The sequence below is a fragment of the Hylobates moloch genome, unplaced genomic scaffold (genome assembly GCF_009828535.3).
Source record: "Hylobates moloch isolate HMO894 unplaced genomic scaffold, HMol_V3 SCAFFOLD_13, whole genome shotgun sequence".
In the NCBI taxonomy this organism is placed as follows: Eukaryota; Metazoa; Chordata; class Mammalia; order Primates; family Hylobatidae; genus Hylobates; species Hylobates moloch.
The window spans coordinates 38,399,579-38,414,691 of NW_026652288.1; the positions used below are offsets into that span (position 1 = coordinate 38,399,579).

General features: G+C 58.8%; 1 protein-coding gene across 8 annotated transcripts in view; it reads right to left on the reverse strand.

The window, feature by feature from the left end:
- ACTN4 (actinin alpha 4) overlaps window positions 1–15,113 on the reverse strand; it is an 83,283-nt gene that overhangs the window by 1,275 nt on the left and 66,895 nt on the right. For 4 of the 8 annotated variants that reach the window (XM_032173019.2, XM_032173018.1, XM_058426366.1 and 1 more), the window contains exons 9-20: window positions 14,925–15,017; window positions 12,179–12,409; window positions 11,416–11,563; window positions 7,487–7,637; window positions 5,442–5,550; window positions 5,087–5,227; window positions 4,825–5,007; window positions 4,599–4,733; window positions 3,264–3,443; window positions 2,056–2,202; window positions 1,155–1,235; window positions 47–205 (exon numbers count right to left, since the gene is read on the reverse strand). In XM_032173019.2, coding sequence (XP_032028910.1) covers window positions 47–205; window positions 1,155–1,235; window positions 2,056–2,202; window positions 3,264–3,443; window positions 4,599–4,733; window positions 4,825–5,007; window positions 5,087–5,227; window positions 5,442–5,550; window positions 7,487–7,637; window positions 11,416–11,563; window positions 12,179–12,409; window positions 14,925–15,017 — 1,758 coding nt within the window. Of the gene's footprint in view, window positions 1–46; window positions 206–799; window positions 866–1,154; window positions 1,236–2,055; window positions 2,203–3,263; window positions 3,444–4,598; window positions 4,734–4,824; window positions 5,008–5,086; window positions 5,228–5,441; window positions 5,551–7,486; window positions 7,638–11,415; window positions 11,564–12,178; window positions 12,410–14,924; window positions 15,018–15,113 lie in introns of all 8 variants that reach the window. The other 4 variants (XM_032173020.1, XM_058426367.1, XM_032173021.2 and 1 more) reach the window with 2 other exon arrangements.

The window sequence follows — 15,113 nt, forward strand, 5'->3', positions numbered from 1 at the left end:
CACTGGCCCCCTCAGCCCCCATGCACCTCGTAGGGGTCTCGCTCACCTTGTCCCCTGCCAGGACCTTGAAGGAAGCGATGACCTGGTCGGCCGTGTCCGTGTCGGTGGTCTCCCGCGACATGAAGTCAATGAAGGCTTGGAAGGTCACAAGGCCGCTATGGTTGGGGTCGACCAGGCTCATGATTCGGTTGAACTCGGCCTCACCCTGCAAGGAGGGGGTGGGGCGGGGGACACCCGACATTTAGTGGGGCAGGGGCACCCAGGCCCACACTGGTGGGGTCTCCAGGGAAACAGCCAAGAGAGTAGGGCCCAACCCACGTGTGCGTGCGCCCTGTTCCCCACCTGCTCCAGCAGCCTTGGCCCCGGGCAGAGCCTGCCACTGCTCTGGCTGCCCCAGGCCTCCAAACCCCTAGTGCCCCAGGCCGGGAAGCAGGGCCTCTCTGCACCCTCCCCTCCCGTGGTCTCCGACAGCAGGAAACTGGGGTCTACTGCCCTCAGCCCAGGCTCACGAGTTAGCTCTGGAGGATGGGGAAGAAAGAGAGAAAGAGAAAGAGAAAAAGGGGAGAGAGTGGGAGAGCTGCCCCCTCTCTCTGGAGACTTCTAGGGAAGAAGGGGGGCTTGGGAAGTCATCGGAGGGACCCCACCCCGGCAGGTGCAGCAGAGGAAGAGGCAGGCACGGCTGCGCTGCTCGGGCGGAGGAGTGTCCCCGAGGACGAGGAAGCTCTGGAGGCGGTGAGGGGGAGAGGTCGGGGGAGGAAGAGGAGGAGGAGCGGGTGGCTGGGGAGACAGAGCTGCATACCAGGCTGTATCCTGTGGAGATAAGCAGAGCCCTGAAGTCATCGGAGTCCATGCTGCCTGTCTGCTTCTGCTCCGAGGACGCAGGCATAGCAGAGGAGGCCGCGCCCAGAGTAGGCAAGAGGGGCCGCCCCATGTGCACAGCGGGCAGACAGGACAGTGGCGGGGAGCAGGGAGACAGCGGCCCCAAGAGACCAGGTAAGAGGGAAGGTGTCCAGGGAGATGTGGGCAGGGAGGCAAGAGAGCCGTGAGATGGCACACAGGATGGCAGGGGTGGGATGGCGAGGGGAGAAAGAGAGAAGGAGAGAGAGAGAGAGAGCAGTTAATGCCACGGTCTGCTGGGGCCCAGGGTGCAGTACCTGCCGATCGTTCTCCACGTCGTAGCCCAGGCTGATGAGGCAGGCCTTGAACTCCTCGGGCCCCAGTGCCCCGCCATGATCCTGCCGGGCCATCCGAAGGCAGGTGTGCGGGAGGGGCGGCGTGGAGACCAGGATGAGGGATCGGGGCCACATGCAGAGGGCAGGGGGAAGGGACACGTAGGGGAGGGAAACACAGAGTTAGAGGCGACATGGACAAGGAGATGTGGCCAGGGACGCGTGGGGTTGGGGGCGGCGCAGGCCCCTTTCATCCTGCCTCCAACCTCGGAAGCTCAAAGGCAGGCAGAGGCCTCCCCGACCTCTCTGCCCACAGCAGGGGTAGCAGCTGGATACTACAGAACTAAGGACAAGTCCCAGGACTGGTGGGAGGTAGGCGGAGGTTCTCCTTGCCTTTGGGATTTGGAGTGGGACAGAGGGGACTGTACCCTGTCCTGGGGGTGCCAGATGCAGAGCTGAGGCTGCACACTTCTCAGTCTGTCAGCCCGGCAGCGTGGGCTGAGGATGGCAGCAAACTCTGGCGCTCAGGGCCCCTCTGATGAGGCTGCCGGACCAAATCTAAATTCTAAAAGCACCGTGCGGGGTGTCTGTGTCCAGGTTCCCAGTGTGCTGAGACTTCATCTGCCCTGGGGGTGGTGAGGATGCCACCCCAGAGGGCAGGAATTGGGGCCTCCAGCCCCCTGCCTGTGTGTGTGAAGTGGCCTGGGCTGGGGTCTTGGTGCCGCACGCCCACACCCTGACAGTGGCAGGGCCCTGCTGGCCCTGGGAGTGGCGGCTGACGCTCAGCAACTGTGATGGGAACGGATGAACAGATGCAGAGACGAAGGTGTGGGCTGGGACGGCAACGGTGGGAGGGGAGAGGCCGAGGAGGTGGCAGGCTGCTCACCTTGTCAAAGTGGTTGAAGGACGCCCGGAACTCCTGCATCTGCTCCTGGCTGATGCCCTTGGCGTCGCGGGTGAGGATCTGGTTCTCCACCTCGTTGATGGTGCGGGCAATGGTGGTGAGCAGCTGCTCCCAGCCCACGCGGATGTGCTGCGGGAAGAACGGGGGCGTGACCGTGGCCCCAGTGCTGTGAACTGTCCTCACCGTGGTGGGGATGTCCTCGGGAGCCTGCCCCGCCTTGGGGAAAGCCCCTGCTCTCCTGTACACCTCACGGGGGACACGGGCCATGGTGCCTCCCTGCTGCCTCTGTCAATCACGGGGCTTATGTCTCCACAGTAAGTGTGTTTCCCAGCTACAGGGGCAGCAGAAGGGCAAGAACCCATGAATCTTGTGCTGGGATCCCTGTAGAGACTGTTTGGACATACTCTGGTCAGTGTCTCACCACTGGCTCTCAGGGGAAAAAAAACACAAAAGCCAACTCTGGTTTGAAGCATCTGTGGACCTGTATGGGGTGGATCAAGAGTGTCCAGTCTTTTGGTTTCTCAAGCTACCAATATGATGGCGACTAGCTTGTAACATCCCCGGAGTGTTAGCCAGTGGGAGCTACTGCCCTGACCCGGCACCCGCTGGCTGGCTCTGGCCCCAAGCAAGGCTGATAACTGCTGAGGCCACAGGGCAAACGGTGCCCTCTGTGGGCCCCTAGACCAGCTTGTCCTGTGAGGGGCATTGTCATGGTGATGAGAGCAGTGCTAGGGAAAGTGTAATTTTTAAAACCATCTAAACATTTTGATCTAGTCTTTTCAATCTCTTTTTTTTTTTTTTTTTTGAGACAGAGTCTGGCTCTGTCACCCAGACTGAAGTGTGGTGGCATGACCTTGGCTCACCTCAACCTCTGCCTCCCTGGCTCAAGCAATCTGCCCACCTCAGCCTCCTGGGGAGCTGGGACTATAGGCATGCACCACCATGCCTGGCTAATATTTTCATTTTTTGTAGAGACAGGGTCTTGCTATGTTGCCCAGGCTGGTCTTGAACTCCTGGGCTCAAGCCATCTTCCCACCTTGGCCTCCTAAAGTGCTGGTCTCTTCAATAATTTTTAAACAGAGTGAAAAACAACAGACAGCAGACAGCTATCTTCTCACTGGCCCGAACCATTTCCAGTGAGGACGCCGGCCGTGCTGGTGGAAGGGCCAGTGGGCAGGGCAGCTGCGCACCTCCATGGTATAGTTGGTGTGCTTGTTGTCGAAGATGAGGGCCTCCTGGATGAGCTGGTGCTGCTGCTCCAGCAGGTCCAGGTTAGGCTTGTAGTCCACGATGCTGCGTTCATACTGCTTCAGGTGGCTCAGCTGGTCCTCCAGGGTCCCGTTCATCTCAATGGAGATGCGCCCGATCTCCTATGGGGGTGGGTGCATGTGGTGAAGTGAGGCTGGTGGGCCTGCCACCACTGACCACCTGGAGGAGCCCACTCGCGCTGCTGGCCTGCATCTTCCCCGGGGCCTCTCTGGCCTGGGGCCTTGGCCCATGGGTCCCTGGGAGGGAAGGCCCACTGCTCACGACTGTCCCCTCTGGTCCTGCCCTCTCATGTTAAAGCAGCTTTGACAATGACAGGGAGGCTTTCTCTGCCAAGTGCTCCCCGTGCCCAACTTCATTTTATCCTTGACCTTTCTGTGAGGCCAGGGCTGTGGCAGGCCCTGATTGCAGAGGTAGAAACCGAGACTCACGGAGGACAGATCAGTGCTGTTAGAGGGAGAGTTGGGATCTCAACCCCGGCCTGGCTGTGGCTCCTGACCTCGGGCACTCCATTTCTCGGCACCCACAAATCCACATGCTGCATGGCTGGCATGAATCTCAGGGCTGACCTGCCTGGCACCCGGACCCCCTCTCAGGCTTGCTGGGTTTAAATGAGTTTGCCTGCTGCCAGCCTGGTTGCCTGGCACGTAGTGAGTGCTCAGTGAGTGGTGGCCAGAACTGCTGTAAGAATGACAGCACTCATGTGGCTGGTTAGTCGGTGCAAAAAGCATTTGCTGAAGTAATAAAGTAACTGTTTTCATCCCCATTTTAGAGCTGGGAGGACAGGATCAGAGGTTCAATAGTGCCTGAGTCTCACAATCATCAGACCAGGGCATTCGGGGATTAAACCCACCTCCCATGGGTAGCCCACTGGAGACCACAGGGTCTGTCAGGCTGAAGTGCAATGGCATGATCATAGCTCACAGCAGCCTCGACCTCCTTGGGCTGCGCACCATCACGCCCAGCTAATTTTTGTATTTTTTGTAGAGTTGGGGTCTCACTATGTTGCCCAGGCTGGTCTCAAACTCCTGGGCTCAAGCGTCCGCCCGCCTCAGCCTCCCCAGGTGCCAGGATTCCAGGTGCAAGCTCTGTGGACTCTCCTAACCCCCGCCAGGTGATTAGGGCCCCTGGGTGGTGAGAATTGGGACCTGCTCTGCCAGGCGCCTCAGTCTGCAGGCCCTGGGCTGGCCGGGGACCCCCCTCACTACGGGAGCTCCCTTGGAACCTTCTCAGCTCTGTGGGGCTCGGCCGCGCCTCACCTCCATCTTGGTCTGGATCCAGGGCCCCACGACGTTGGCCTGGCTGGCGAACTGGCGGCGCAGGTGCTCGTTGGACTGCTGCTTGCTCTGCTCCTCCAGGAGGGCATGGTCCCGTTTTGGCACCAGCTGCTGCACCTGGCAGAGGAGACGTGGTGCGGGAGCGGTCAGGGAGGCGGCCCCCAGCCCCACCATCCTGCCCCAGCCCCTCCCAATGGCCCTGGCCCACCTTCTCCCACTTGGAGTTGATGATCTGTGGGGTGACGGTGGTGTAGGGGTTGCTGCCTGACAGCTTGATGTGGTTGCTCTCAGCGATCCTCTGGGCCTCCTTGTGGATGGCCAGGATGGCCTCGCGCTCCCTATCGGCGTCCGGCAGGGTGGACTTGAACTGGTCGTGGGCTGAGATCAGGCCCTGGGGGAGGAGCTGGAGTGAGGGGGCAGCCCAGCCCCACAGAGGCTCTTGGGAAGATGGGGGGCCGGGGGGCGCAGACCTCAATCTCCTCGATGGTGTGGACGATGAACATGTCCTGGAGGTCCTCCATGGCGCTCTCCATCCAGTTGTTGAAGGGGGCCGCGCGCTTGGCGTACTCCAGGTGCAGCTGGTCGATGGCCTCCAGCTGCTTCTCTGTTTTCTGGTGTGTAGGAGGGAAGGGGGCAGGGACAGAGGGAAGGCAGGTCAATATGTGAGCAGGAGGGGCGGGGAGGGGCCCGGAGGGCCCTGAGGAGTCAGAGAACATCCTCTCCATGGGAGGTGGGGGGAGCTCATGGGTCTGGACCCTATCCACACCACCAGCCCCGGGGCAGCAGGGGCACAGAGCTCCGTGGGTGATGTCACCCCCTCCTCACCTCCAGGGCTTCCCTGCGACTGTGGGTCAGAGAGCCGAGGGCGTCCCACTGGTCGCAGATCTTCTGGCACCGAGTGTTGACATTGTGGGAGTCGTAGTAATCCAGCTCGCTGCAGGCCAGGCAGAGAGCAATGAGACCCAGCAGGGGCGAGTGGCGAGGTGGCTTGGACCCATCTACCCCCAAGGTTCCCAGGCCGGGGTGTCGGGGCAGTCAACATTCCAGGATATCAACAACCAATCACTAATCAGTCAATCAAATCACAGCTTGGTTCTGGCCCGTGGGACCCCCAAGGTAGAAGGGAAGGGAGATAACAGGGCTGGTTAACAGGTGATAACCAGGGGTGAGCAGGGAAGGGGCTTCCTCCTGCTCACCCATCCCTGACTCATTCTGCCACTATCAGCTAAGAGTGTGGCCCTTCAACCAGGCCTTGGGGCCTGAGGAGGGGTAGGGGGCAGGGAACGACTCCGGGGAGGAACAGGACACGGGGACCAGGCGAGCCAGCCACAGACAGCGGACAGGGGCTGAGGCCGTGCTCCACAGTAGGGCTGGGGGCCTGGGCTCCATTCCCATCTCAACCACTCCCTTGCTGTGTGACCCTGGGCAAACTTCTTGGCCTCTCTGTGCCTCGGTTCCCTCAGTAACACGGTTGATGTGGGGATTAAATGAGCTGGTACACATAAAGCCCTGAGAGCTCAGTGAGTTTTTGCTGTCACCATTAATCAGTGCTCAGCAGGGCTGCCCATCCGGCTCATCCTGGACGGTCCACAGGCCTCTGTAATTCCCCCTCAGTGGAACAGACAGGACCCGGACAGCCCTCCCTTCCATTCCTCCAGGGCTACTGTCCAGGAAGCTGCTTCGGGGACCGCTTGTTCCTAGCAGAGTAATGGGTTTCACATAGCGTTGCCCAGGGCCTGAGAAGGGGGCAAGCCTAGGGTTTATTTCAAGTCTGTTTCCTACCAGCTTCCAGGGGCTCCTCCGTCACTGGGGAAGCTGCCTGTGTCCCACCCCCACACCCCCGAGGGTGCTGTGTCTGTGACCTTGTTCTCCTTGGCATGGACGTGGTGGTGGCAGGACCCCTGGGGTGCTCCAACTGGGCCAAATAAGAAGCTGTGGTTCCCAATGCTGTGATGGCCCCACGGGACTCTTGCCTCTGGCTGAGCCAATGGGGAAACCTCAAAGCAGCCGGGCAGTGGGGGGTAGTGAGTCGGGGAGGAAACCAGCTCTGCCCAGCACGGGGCTCCACTGGGCAGCAGGGCTGGGCCTTGGACTCATAGGAATAAACGGGCCTTGGACTCGTAGGAATAAGCAGACCTTTGGGGGTGACTGTGGTGGGGTGGGGGTGTCGGTGGAAAAAGCAGTTATAGCCAAGGATCCTATTTTTGAGCAGACAGCTATTTTGGGAGCCCTGATGCCCTCGAGGGCCTGTGGATTTTCCATGAAGTAATGGCCTGGGCCTCCTGCTGCCTGGGCCTGCCCTGCTGCTGGCCGCCGCGCTGGTGGAATAAGGCCCCATTCACCAGCGCGAGCCTCAGCGTACTAATTGTGTACAAAAGTTTATCTGACTGGGTGGGGAGGGGAAGGAGCCCGGCTGCCTGGAAGCTCTTACAATAAGTGTATTCTGAGCAAGAAAGGGAAGGGGCCGAGCAGAACAATAGGCTCACTGTGCAGCCTGGTTCCCTCAGGGACCTATGGCTGGGAGCAACGGAGGCCGGGGCCCAGCCCACCAGGGGGCCAGGGCCTACTTGGGGTGGCCAGGAGAAGTGGCACCCCCAGGGACGCCTGAAGAATCAAGACAAGGGGCCAGACACCTCCCTCCTGCTAGAGAATCCAAATCCTTCAGGTGTCCCATCTGGGGCTGAGACAGGATGGGCAAAAGGCCTCATCCCATAAGGCCCTTCCCTGGCTTCTGGAAGGAGGTGCAGTTGGGGCATTGGGGACCCTATTCCGGGCCTTGAGGCAGGCTGGGCCTCGGCGTGCTGCCGCCACCAGTCTGGGCAGGCTGTGGTGGGAGCCAGGTGATGGGAGTGTCCTGAGCCCGCACGTACTTGAGCTCCTGGGCAATGGCGGCGATCTGCTCCACACGGTCCTGGTGCGCGGCCAGGTCGCTCTCGAAGGCCTCGTGCTTGCGAATGAGGGCTTTGATGTCCGATAGTGTGGCCGTCTCGTAGTCCCGGTGCTTCAGCATGGCTTCCTTCCCTGGTGGGAGCAGAGAGGCACTTAGACCACAGCATGGCAGCTGTGGGGCAGCAGTCTGGAGGGGCTGTCCAAGCAGAGGGAGGGAAAGAGAGACTGTGGACCCCACATCCTTCCACGCCAATGACGGTGGCATGGAAACTTCCAGAACCTTCTTCCGTACCCTCCAGGGATCTCTAAGCCCAACTGTAACCTGGATGGACCTGGATGGACGCTTCAGGGTTGGTGAGCCTGAGAGAGGGATTCCATCTCAACCCGTGTGTCCTAAACTTAGCAACTTTTGCTAGTAGCAAACCATACAAATCGGGCTGTGGTAGCACAGCTTGAAAAGGTAGCACCTGGCCGGGCGCGGTGGCTCATGCCTGTAATCCCAGCACTTTGGGAGGCCGAGGCGGGCGGATCACGAGGTCAGGAGATCGAGACCATCCTGGCTAATACGGTGAAACTCCGTCTCTACTAAAAATACAAAAAATTAGCCAAGCGTGGTGGCGGGCATCTGTAGTCCCAGCTACTCAGGAGGCTGAGGCAGGAGAATGGCATGAACCTGGGAGGCAGAGCTTGCAGTGAGCCGAGATCACGCCACTGCACTCCAGCATCGGGGACAGAGTGAGACTCCTCTCAAAAAAAAAAAAGAAAAGGTAGCACCTGTTTCTGGAGGGCTTTGATCCGGAGAAGCACCCGGGGTCAAAGCCCATGTCCCAGCAGGCTTGGGGAAGGGGAAGCATCGGAGCCAGCTTCTTCTAGGAGCCTGACCCTGCACCCGCACAGGTGGTGGTCCTCTCCCATGTCTAAGTACCCCACGCTGTCCTAAAGTGTCCTGTGTGCAGTGGGGTGGGCCCACCGTCAGGCCCTTTGAAGGAAAGGAGGAACGCTATTATTAGTCCCGGATCCTGGCTAATTACACATCCCAGAACCAAAGCTCAAGGAAGCCCTGCAAGCAAGTGAAGGTCTTTAGGGAACCGCAGGGAAAATGCCAGCCTGGGAAGGTGGCTACACCCCAGCTCCTATAGGGGCCCTGCCTCAGGTACACCACCTTGGGCTTCCCCTGAGTGGTAGCGGAGATCCCCTCAGCTCTGTCCCAGCACCTGACAGCTGCCTGCCCAGTGCAGCCACCGGGGCCTCTCTGGGCCTGTGCCTTCATCTGTAAAATGGGGCCAGCCCCAGCACCTGGGTGGCCTGGAACTATTCTCAAGTTTCAGTGAGGTGGTGTTCAAGCACAGCAGGCATGGAGCCAGTACCAGCCTCACCTCAGCCTCTCCTGGTCTCATCTGTCAGGCACCTACCAGACTCCCCACAGGATCGGCTGTGGTGCTGACAGCCAAGAAGTGGGAGGCCTGGGAGACTCTGGCTCTACTGGCCCTGCTGCGTAGCCCTGGGGCAGGAGGCTCAGCCACAAGGCGGCCTTGCAATTCCCTTCTCCAACTGCTTTCTCCCAGGGGTAGGAACCAGAAACAGTAGGTGACATCTCCCTCTGCCTCAGCAGAGTCCCAACAAGGGTGCACCGAGAGGATGTGGGCAGCGGGCCATGGCCACAGCTATCTGGGATCCAGGCCAAGGGACAGCCGGAGTGGGGACAAGGGGTCGTTGGGGGCTGGTCGTATTCCCAGGAAATCAAGTCCCTCAGAGAAGCATCCACGACGACCCTCCTGCTGCAGGCTGTGGGGGATGGTGAGGGGCGTGGAGTGAAGGTGGCCCACCCACCCCAGGGCGGAGGAGGCCGCTCCGATCAGACCCTGGGGTGTAGAGGGCCTGCCTGTCCTGTTTCACATAACTGCTGCTTGAGAGGACAGAGGCTCTGAGTCTTGGGAATTAGTAGGCCAGCCTGCCTGGGGGCTCTGGCAGACGCCATGGGCAGACCTGGGTGGATGCCCAGTCAGGCAGGGGTGGGGCAGGGACGTGTGGAGGCCGCTGAACCAGTTGGGCCCTGGCCGGAGGCTTGAGCTGGCTTCTAAACACCTCAGATGAAGGCTGCCCCAGAGCCCTTCCCAGGGGAGGAATGCCAGTGGGGCCACCACACCCAGCCCCTAGGCCTCAGGAAACCATCTGCAGGGCCTCACGGAGCCCTGCAGAGGGACTGAAGGTTGATGGGTGGGCAGAAAGACCCCCAGAAGGTTCACCCACAGGGCAACGCCCAGGCCTCCATGGATAAGGACGGCTGGAGCCACCTGAGCTGTCTGTTGAATGAGTGAATCTGGGAATGGATGGAGGCCACCAACCCACACAAGATGGCATCAGTGCCAACATGCTCTCCTCACATGGATGCCTTTCTGCCAGGCAAGAGGGAAGTGCAGCACCCGGCCTGGCCAGGCCCTTCCTCCCTCACCATTCACTCTCGCACTCTTTCCTGGCAGCAAAGGGGCTGGGCTGCTCTGAGGCTGGCGGCTGGCAGCTGCCACGGGAATGGTGAGCTGAGCTCATGTGAGTAGGGCACAAGCTGGGCCGTGGCCAGGGCTGTGGGCCGTGTGGAGCTGCACACTCGCATGCGGGCCAGGGTGGGGAGGGGTGAGAAACTGCACTCAGGAATGCAAGGAAGGGCTCAGCTGGGCGGAGTGGCGGCTGGAGGGCCAGGGAGACAGCCTTGGGAAGGAGGTGGCCAGAATGGGAGAGGAGTCCTATGGGTGGCTCTTGCGGCTCTCCCAGGCACTGGCAGCTTTCTGAAGGCTTCCAGACCCCTGGGATCTGGAATCTCAACATTGGCGTGACCCAAAAGAGGACGAGGGACGTGATGGAATCCCATATCCGGAGCCAATGGCCAGGCAGCTGCAGGGCTGCCGAGAACAGAAAGCACAGCACGGCAGTGCTCCTGCAGGGGGAGCTAGGCCCGGGAAGGAGGCTCTGGGAAGGGATGGGAGGTGGGAGGAGCTCGCAGGTGGGCCATGCTGAAGGGTGGGCCAAAGGCAGTGGGTGAGCACTGTCTGCGGTCCGGCAGCAGGCCCAGGAGGCAGGCCCTCCTCTAGCCTGAGGGATGTGCCAGTGAACACGGGCTCCCCAGCCTGCTGTCCATACTCATAGAGGTGTGGGAGAGGGAAGCCAACTCTGAACATAGGGTGCAGGGGATGGAAGAGGCCTGCCCCACACACTCGCCCCAGATGGAGAAGACACACAGAGGGGATGCAGAGGGGACAAACGGATGGGTGTAAGGTCACTTCCCTGAAGTGCTGGAGGGGGCTCGGCTGTGTTCCTGGATGACTGACAGGGGCCCACCTATGAGGCGAGGGCAGACAAGGCAACAAAGACCCTGGCAACCTGGCCCCTGAATGGTCCCTGCTTTCTGGGGCTAAAGGAACCCAGAGCAGCATTTGTTTCCTTTTTTTTCTTTTGAGAGAGGGTCTTACTCTGTCACCCAGGCTGGAGTACAGTGGTACAATCATGGCTCACTGCAGCCTTGATCTCCCTGGCTCAATGGATCCTCCCACCTCAGCCTCCAAAGTAGCTGGGACCACGGGTGTGCACCACTATGCCTGGCTAATTTTATTATTCTAAAATTTTTTTGTATAGGCAGGGTCTCGCTATGTTGCCCAGGCTGGTCCCAAACTCCTGGGCTCAAGTGATCCTCCTGCCTTGGCCTGCCAAAGTGCTGGGATTACAGGTATAAGCCACTGAACCGGTCTCTAAAGCAACATTTCTGACACACACACATGCTCCCAAGCAGCAAGAAAGGGCACCTGAGAAACAGACCCAACACGGCAGGGGGCTGTGTGTGCACACTCATGCGTGCCTGAGAGACAGGAGGGGAGCGCGGGAGCGGGGCTGGGCAGAGTGGGGCAGAGCTGGGCCGTACCGTCAGTCCAGGCCTCGTGGATGGAGGCCTTCTGCCGGAACTTCTCTGCCAGGTGGTCGAGCCGCTCCAGCCTGCGGATCTCATTCAGCAGCCACTCCTCGTAGCCCTTCTCAGCCTGCTCCAAGTGCTGCCAGCCGTTGTTGATGTCCTGGGGCAGGGCAGGAGCAGGCAGGGCTATCAAAAGGAAGCGGGGGCACCCAGGGGGATGTCTCCAAGGGATGCTGATGGGAAGCTGGCAGAACTTGGCTGGGGTCATGTCTGTGCCATGCTTTGCTATTATATCTGGATGCCTACACAGGGCCCCCCAGCACTCAGCAGGTACAATCAATTCTGGATTAACAAAATGAATGCGTGAACGGGTGAGTGCATGAATCAATGGATGAATATCATAGATGGGGAGGTGGTAACTGTCCAGGGCGCACTGCCCCTCCGCTGATGAAGGGCCTCAAGCACATGGCGGTCCTGCCATCATGGCAGACCGGGGCTCCAAACTGACACCACTCCACACCCACACAACCCGTGGCAAGGATGTGGGGTGCGTATAAAACCCTGGGTGTAAAATACAGTGAGTGAGGGCCAAAAGGGAGCACAGTGCTGAGTGAAGTGCACCCCTCCCCGACCCCTGCATCTGAAAGGCCATGCCATGTCCCACAGGACATCAACAACTTAGGAAAGATTACGCTGGCCAAACGGTGAGCCCACAGGCAGTTCTAGGGCTGCCTCTGCCCCTCACAGCTGCTCCCCTGTGAATCCTGGCGCTCACCGAGACCATCTTGCCCTCGGAGGGCATGAAGGCGGGCCGGTTGCTGAGGCGCAGCTTGGTCTGCAGCGTGTTGAAGTTGATCTCCAGCTGGCACTTCTCCTGCACCTTGGGCGGCTTGTGCACGCGCCGGTAGTCGCGGAAGTCCTCCAGCTTCTGCTGCATCTCCTGGATAGTCTTTTGGGGCACACGGTCCTCCAGCCAGGGGATGGTGCGCCGGATCCACTCCAGGAGCTGTGGGCCACAGAAGCCAGGGTGGCCTTTGTGGGGGGCCCGCAGAGTGCTGATGGGCTGCCCCCCCCCCACCCCGCCAGCTTATGGGCACATGGGATCTGGATCTTCGAGGGCCCCAACTTAGGGGGTTACCCCTGCTCCCCAGCCCAACTTCTCCACCATTCCTGCTGGAACCCCCAACCCGGAACTCTGGGAGCGTGGGCCCCCTCCCTGTCCCTGCATCACTGTACTGTTCTCTTGTTACTTCCTGTTCCTCCCTGTGCTTTTCTTTTTAAAGACAGGTTCATGCTTTGTCTTCCAGGCTGGAGTGAAGTGGCACGATCATAGCAACCTCCCGGGCTCAAGCCATCCTTCTGCCTCAGTCTCCCAAGTAGTTGGGACTACAGGTGCCTACCTCCGAGCCTGGCTGACTTTTATTTTAAGTTTTTATAGAGAAGGGGGTCTCAGTATACTGCCCAGGCTGGTCTGGAGCTCCTGAACTTCAAGCAATCCCACTTTAGCCTCCCAAAGTGGTGGGATGACAGGGGTGAGCCACCATGCCTGGCCCATGCCTTTGCTCTTAGTCTTTTCCCTCAGGTCTAAGAGGGGAAAACTCCACTCCCATGCCCCCGCCAAAAAGGTCCCCTTCCATGCTGTCACATGCCCCACTGCCACTGTCTTCACTGAGCTCCATGCTGAGAGCCTCACTGCTTCCGGGCTCACTAAGTGCCTCAAGGGCAAGGCCGACAAGCCCACCTGGCTCAGTCTGGCTAGGTCAGTGCATGCACTGGGCCTGGGACATAACTTAGAAAATAAAACTGAAGAAGAAACAAACATATTCTTTTAGGAGCTACTCAGATCTTTGATGGAGTGAGGAAGGGTAACAAACAATTGGACATTCTGAAACAATTCTAGGCCAGGCACGCTGGTTCACACCTGTAATCCCAGCACTTTGGGAGGTTGAGGTGAGTGGATCACCTGAGGTCAGGAGTTCAAGATCAGCCTGACCAACATGGTGAAACCCCATCTCTACTAAAAAATATACAAGAATTAGCTGGGCGTGGTGGTGCGCACCTGTAATCCCAGCTACTTGGGAGGCTGAGGCAGGAGAATTGCTTGAACCTGGGAGGCAGAGGTTACAGTGAGCCAAGATTGTGCCATTGCACTCCAGCCTGGGTGACAAGAGTGAAACTCCATCTCAAAAAAATAATAAAACAATTCTAGAAGTATAAAATCAGTTATCTGCCAACATGGACAAGCTGGAGAAGTGGTTCCCAAATGCCAACTTCTGGCAAAGTGAGAAATTCAAGGACAGAAATACCCCTGTGTGGATACATTGTGAGGCGTGCTGCCAGCTGCCCTTTCTTGGCAATGGCTGGGGTTTTAAGAATAACCTTTTTACCTTATCTTGGTGTTAGAAGTGCTGGTGGTAACAGATGGTAGTGTTTCTTTTTAAAACATCCGTAACTTGGTAAAATAAAAAGCTGGCCATCTTAGGTTGGACATCAAATAGTTTTTCAAATTTTCCTGGTCTATGAGATCGCAAAATCTGGGAACCACTGGTTCTAGATGAGCAGTCAAACCACTGCTCTTTGGGAAATTTTATTTTATTTAATTTTTATTTTAATGGAGTCTTGCAGTGGCGCAAGGGTCTCGGCTCACTGCAACCTCTGCCTCCCAGGCTCAAGCGATCCTCCTGCCTCAGCCTCCCGAGTAGATGGGACTACAGGTGTGTGCCACAATGCCCGGCTAATTTTTGTATTTTCAGTAGAGACGAGGATTCACCATGTTGGCCAGGCTGGTTTTGAACTCCAGACCTCAAGTGATCCGCCTGCCTTGGCCTCCCAAAATGCTGTGATTACAGGTGTGAGCCACTGCGCCCAGCCTACTTTTATTTTTTAAATATGGAGATTTCAAAAATGAAGAGCCTCCAGAAGAGTTGCACTAACCACCCTTATTTGCAGCTGAAGCATTGGGTTTGGACTCTCGAGCAGGGCTGCCTGGGGTTGAAGCCCAGCTCTCTGTCCCACCAGTCATGTAACAGCAGGCACATGCCTGACCCTCCCTGGGCCTCAGTTTCCTCACTTGGAAAGGAGGATAATCAGAGTTCCCGTCTTGCTGCGCTGCTCGTGAAGTACCTGCACAGGGCCTGCTATCCTATTGGTTCCCAGGCCCCTCTCCATCCTTCTGAATCACTCTCTCCAGGGCCAGGACACGGGAAGAGGGGCTTTCACAAAGCTCCCCGGGTGATTCTAAAGCACTGAGGTGCCCAGGAAGCACTGTCCCTGAACATCTCTGTAGGAACCCAAGCTCGGGAGCCCAGGGGCTGGGGGCAAGGTGGCTGCCAGTCCGACCCTTAGCCTTGTGGAAGCAAACGGAGCGGTCGCACACTAGCTGGCTAAATGCCATGGTCTGTGACCACGCAGCCTTTTCTAGGTCATCTCGCTGCCACACCTGCTTTCCCCCTGCAAGAGTCACAGTGACCTCTGGCTGAGGGTAACGAGGTGGCCCTGACTTTCACTGGGGGAACACTCACGTCGCTGGCCAGCTTCTCGTAGTCCTCCATCAGGTGCTCGTTCTCTTGGTTGACAGCCAGCACCTTGCAGATCCGGTTGGCAGCAGTTTCAGCCTGGAGGGGAGCACACAGTCAGGGCTGCCTGGGGGCTGGCCACCCTCCCTCCTGATGGGCATGTCCCTTGAAAGCAGCTGGTCCATGGCCCACGGA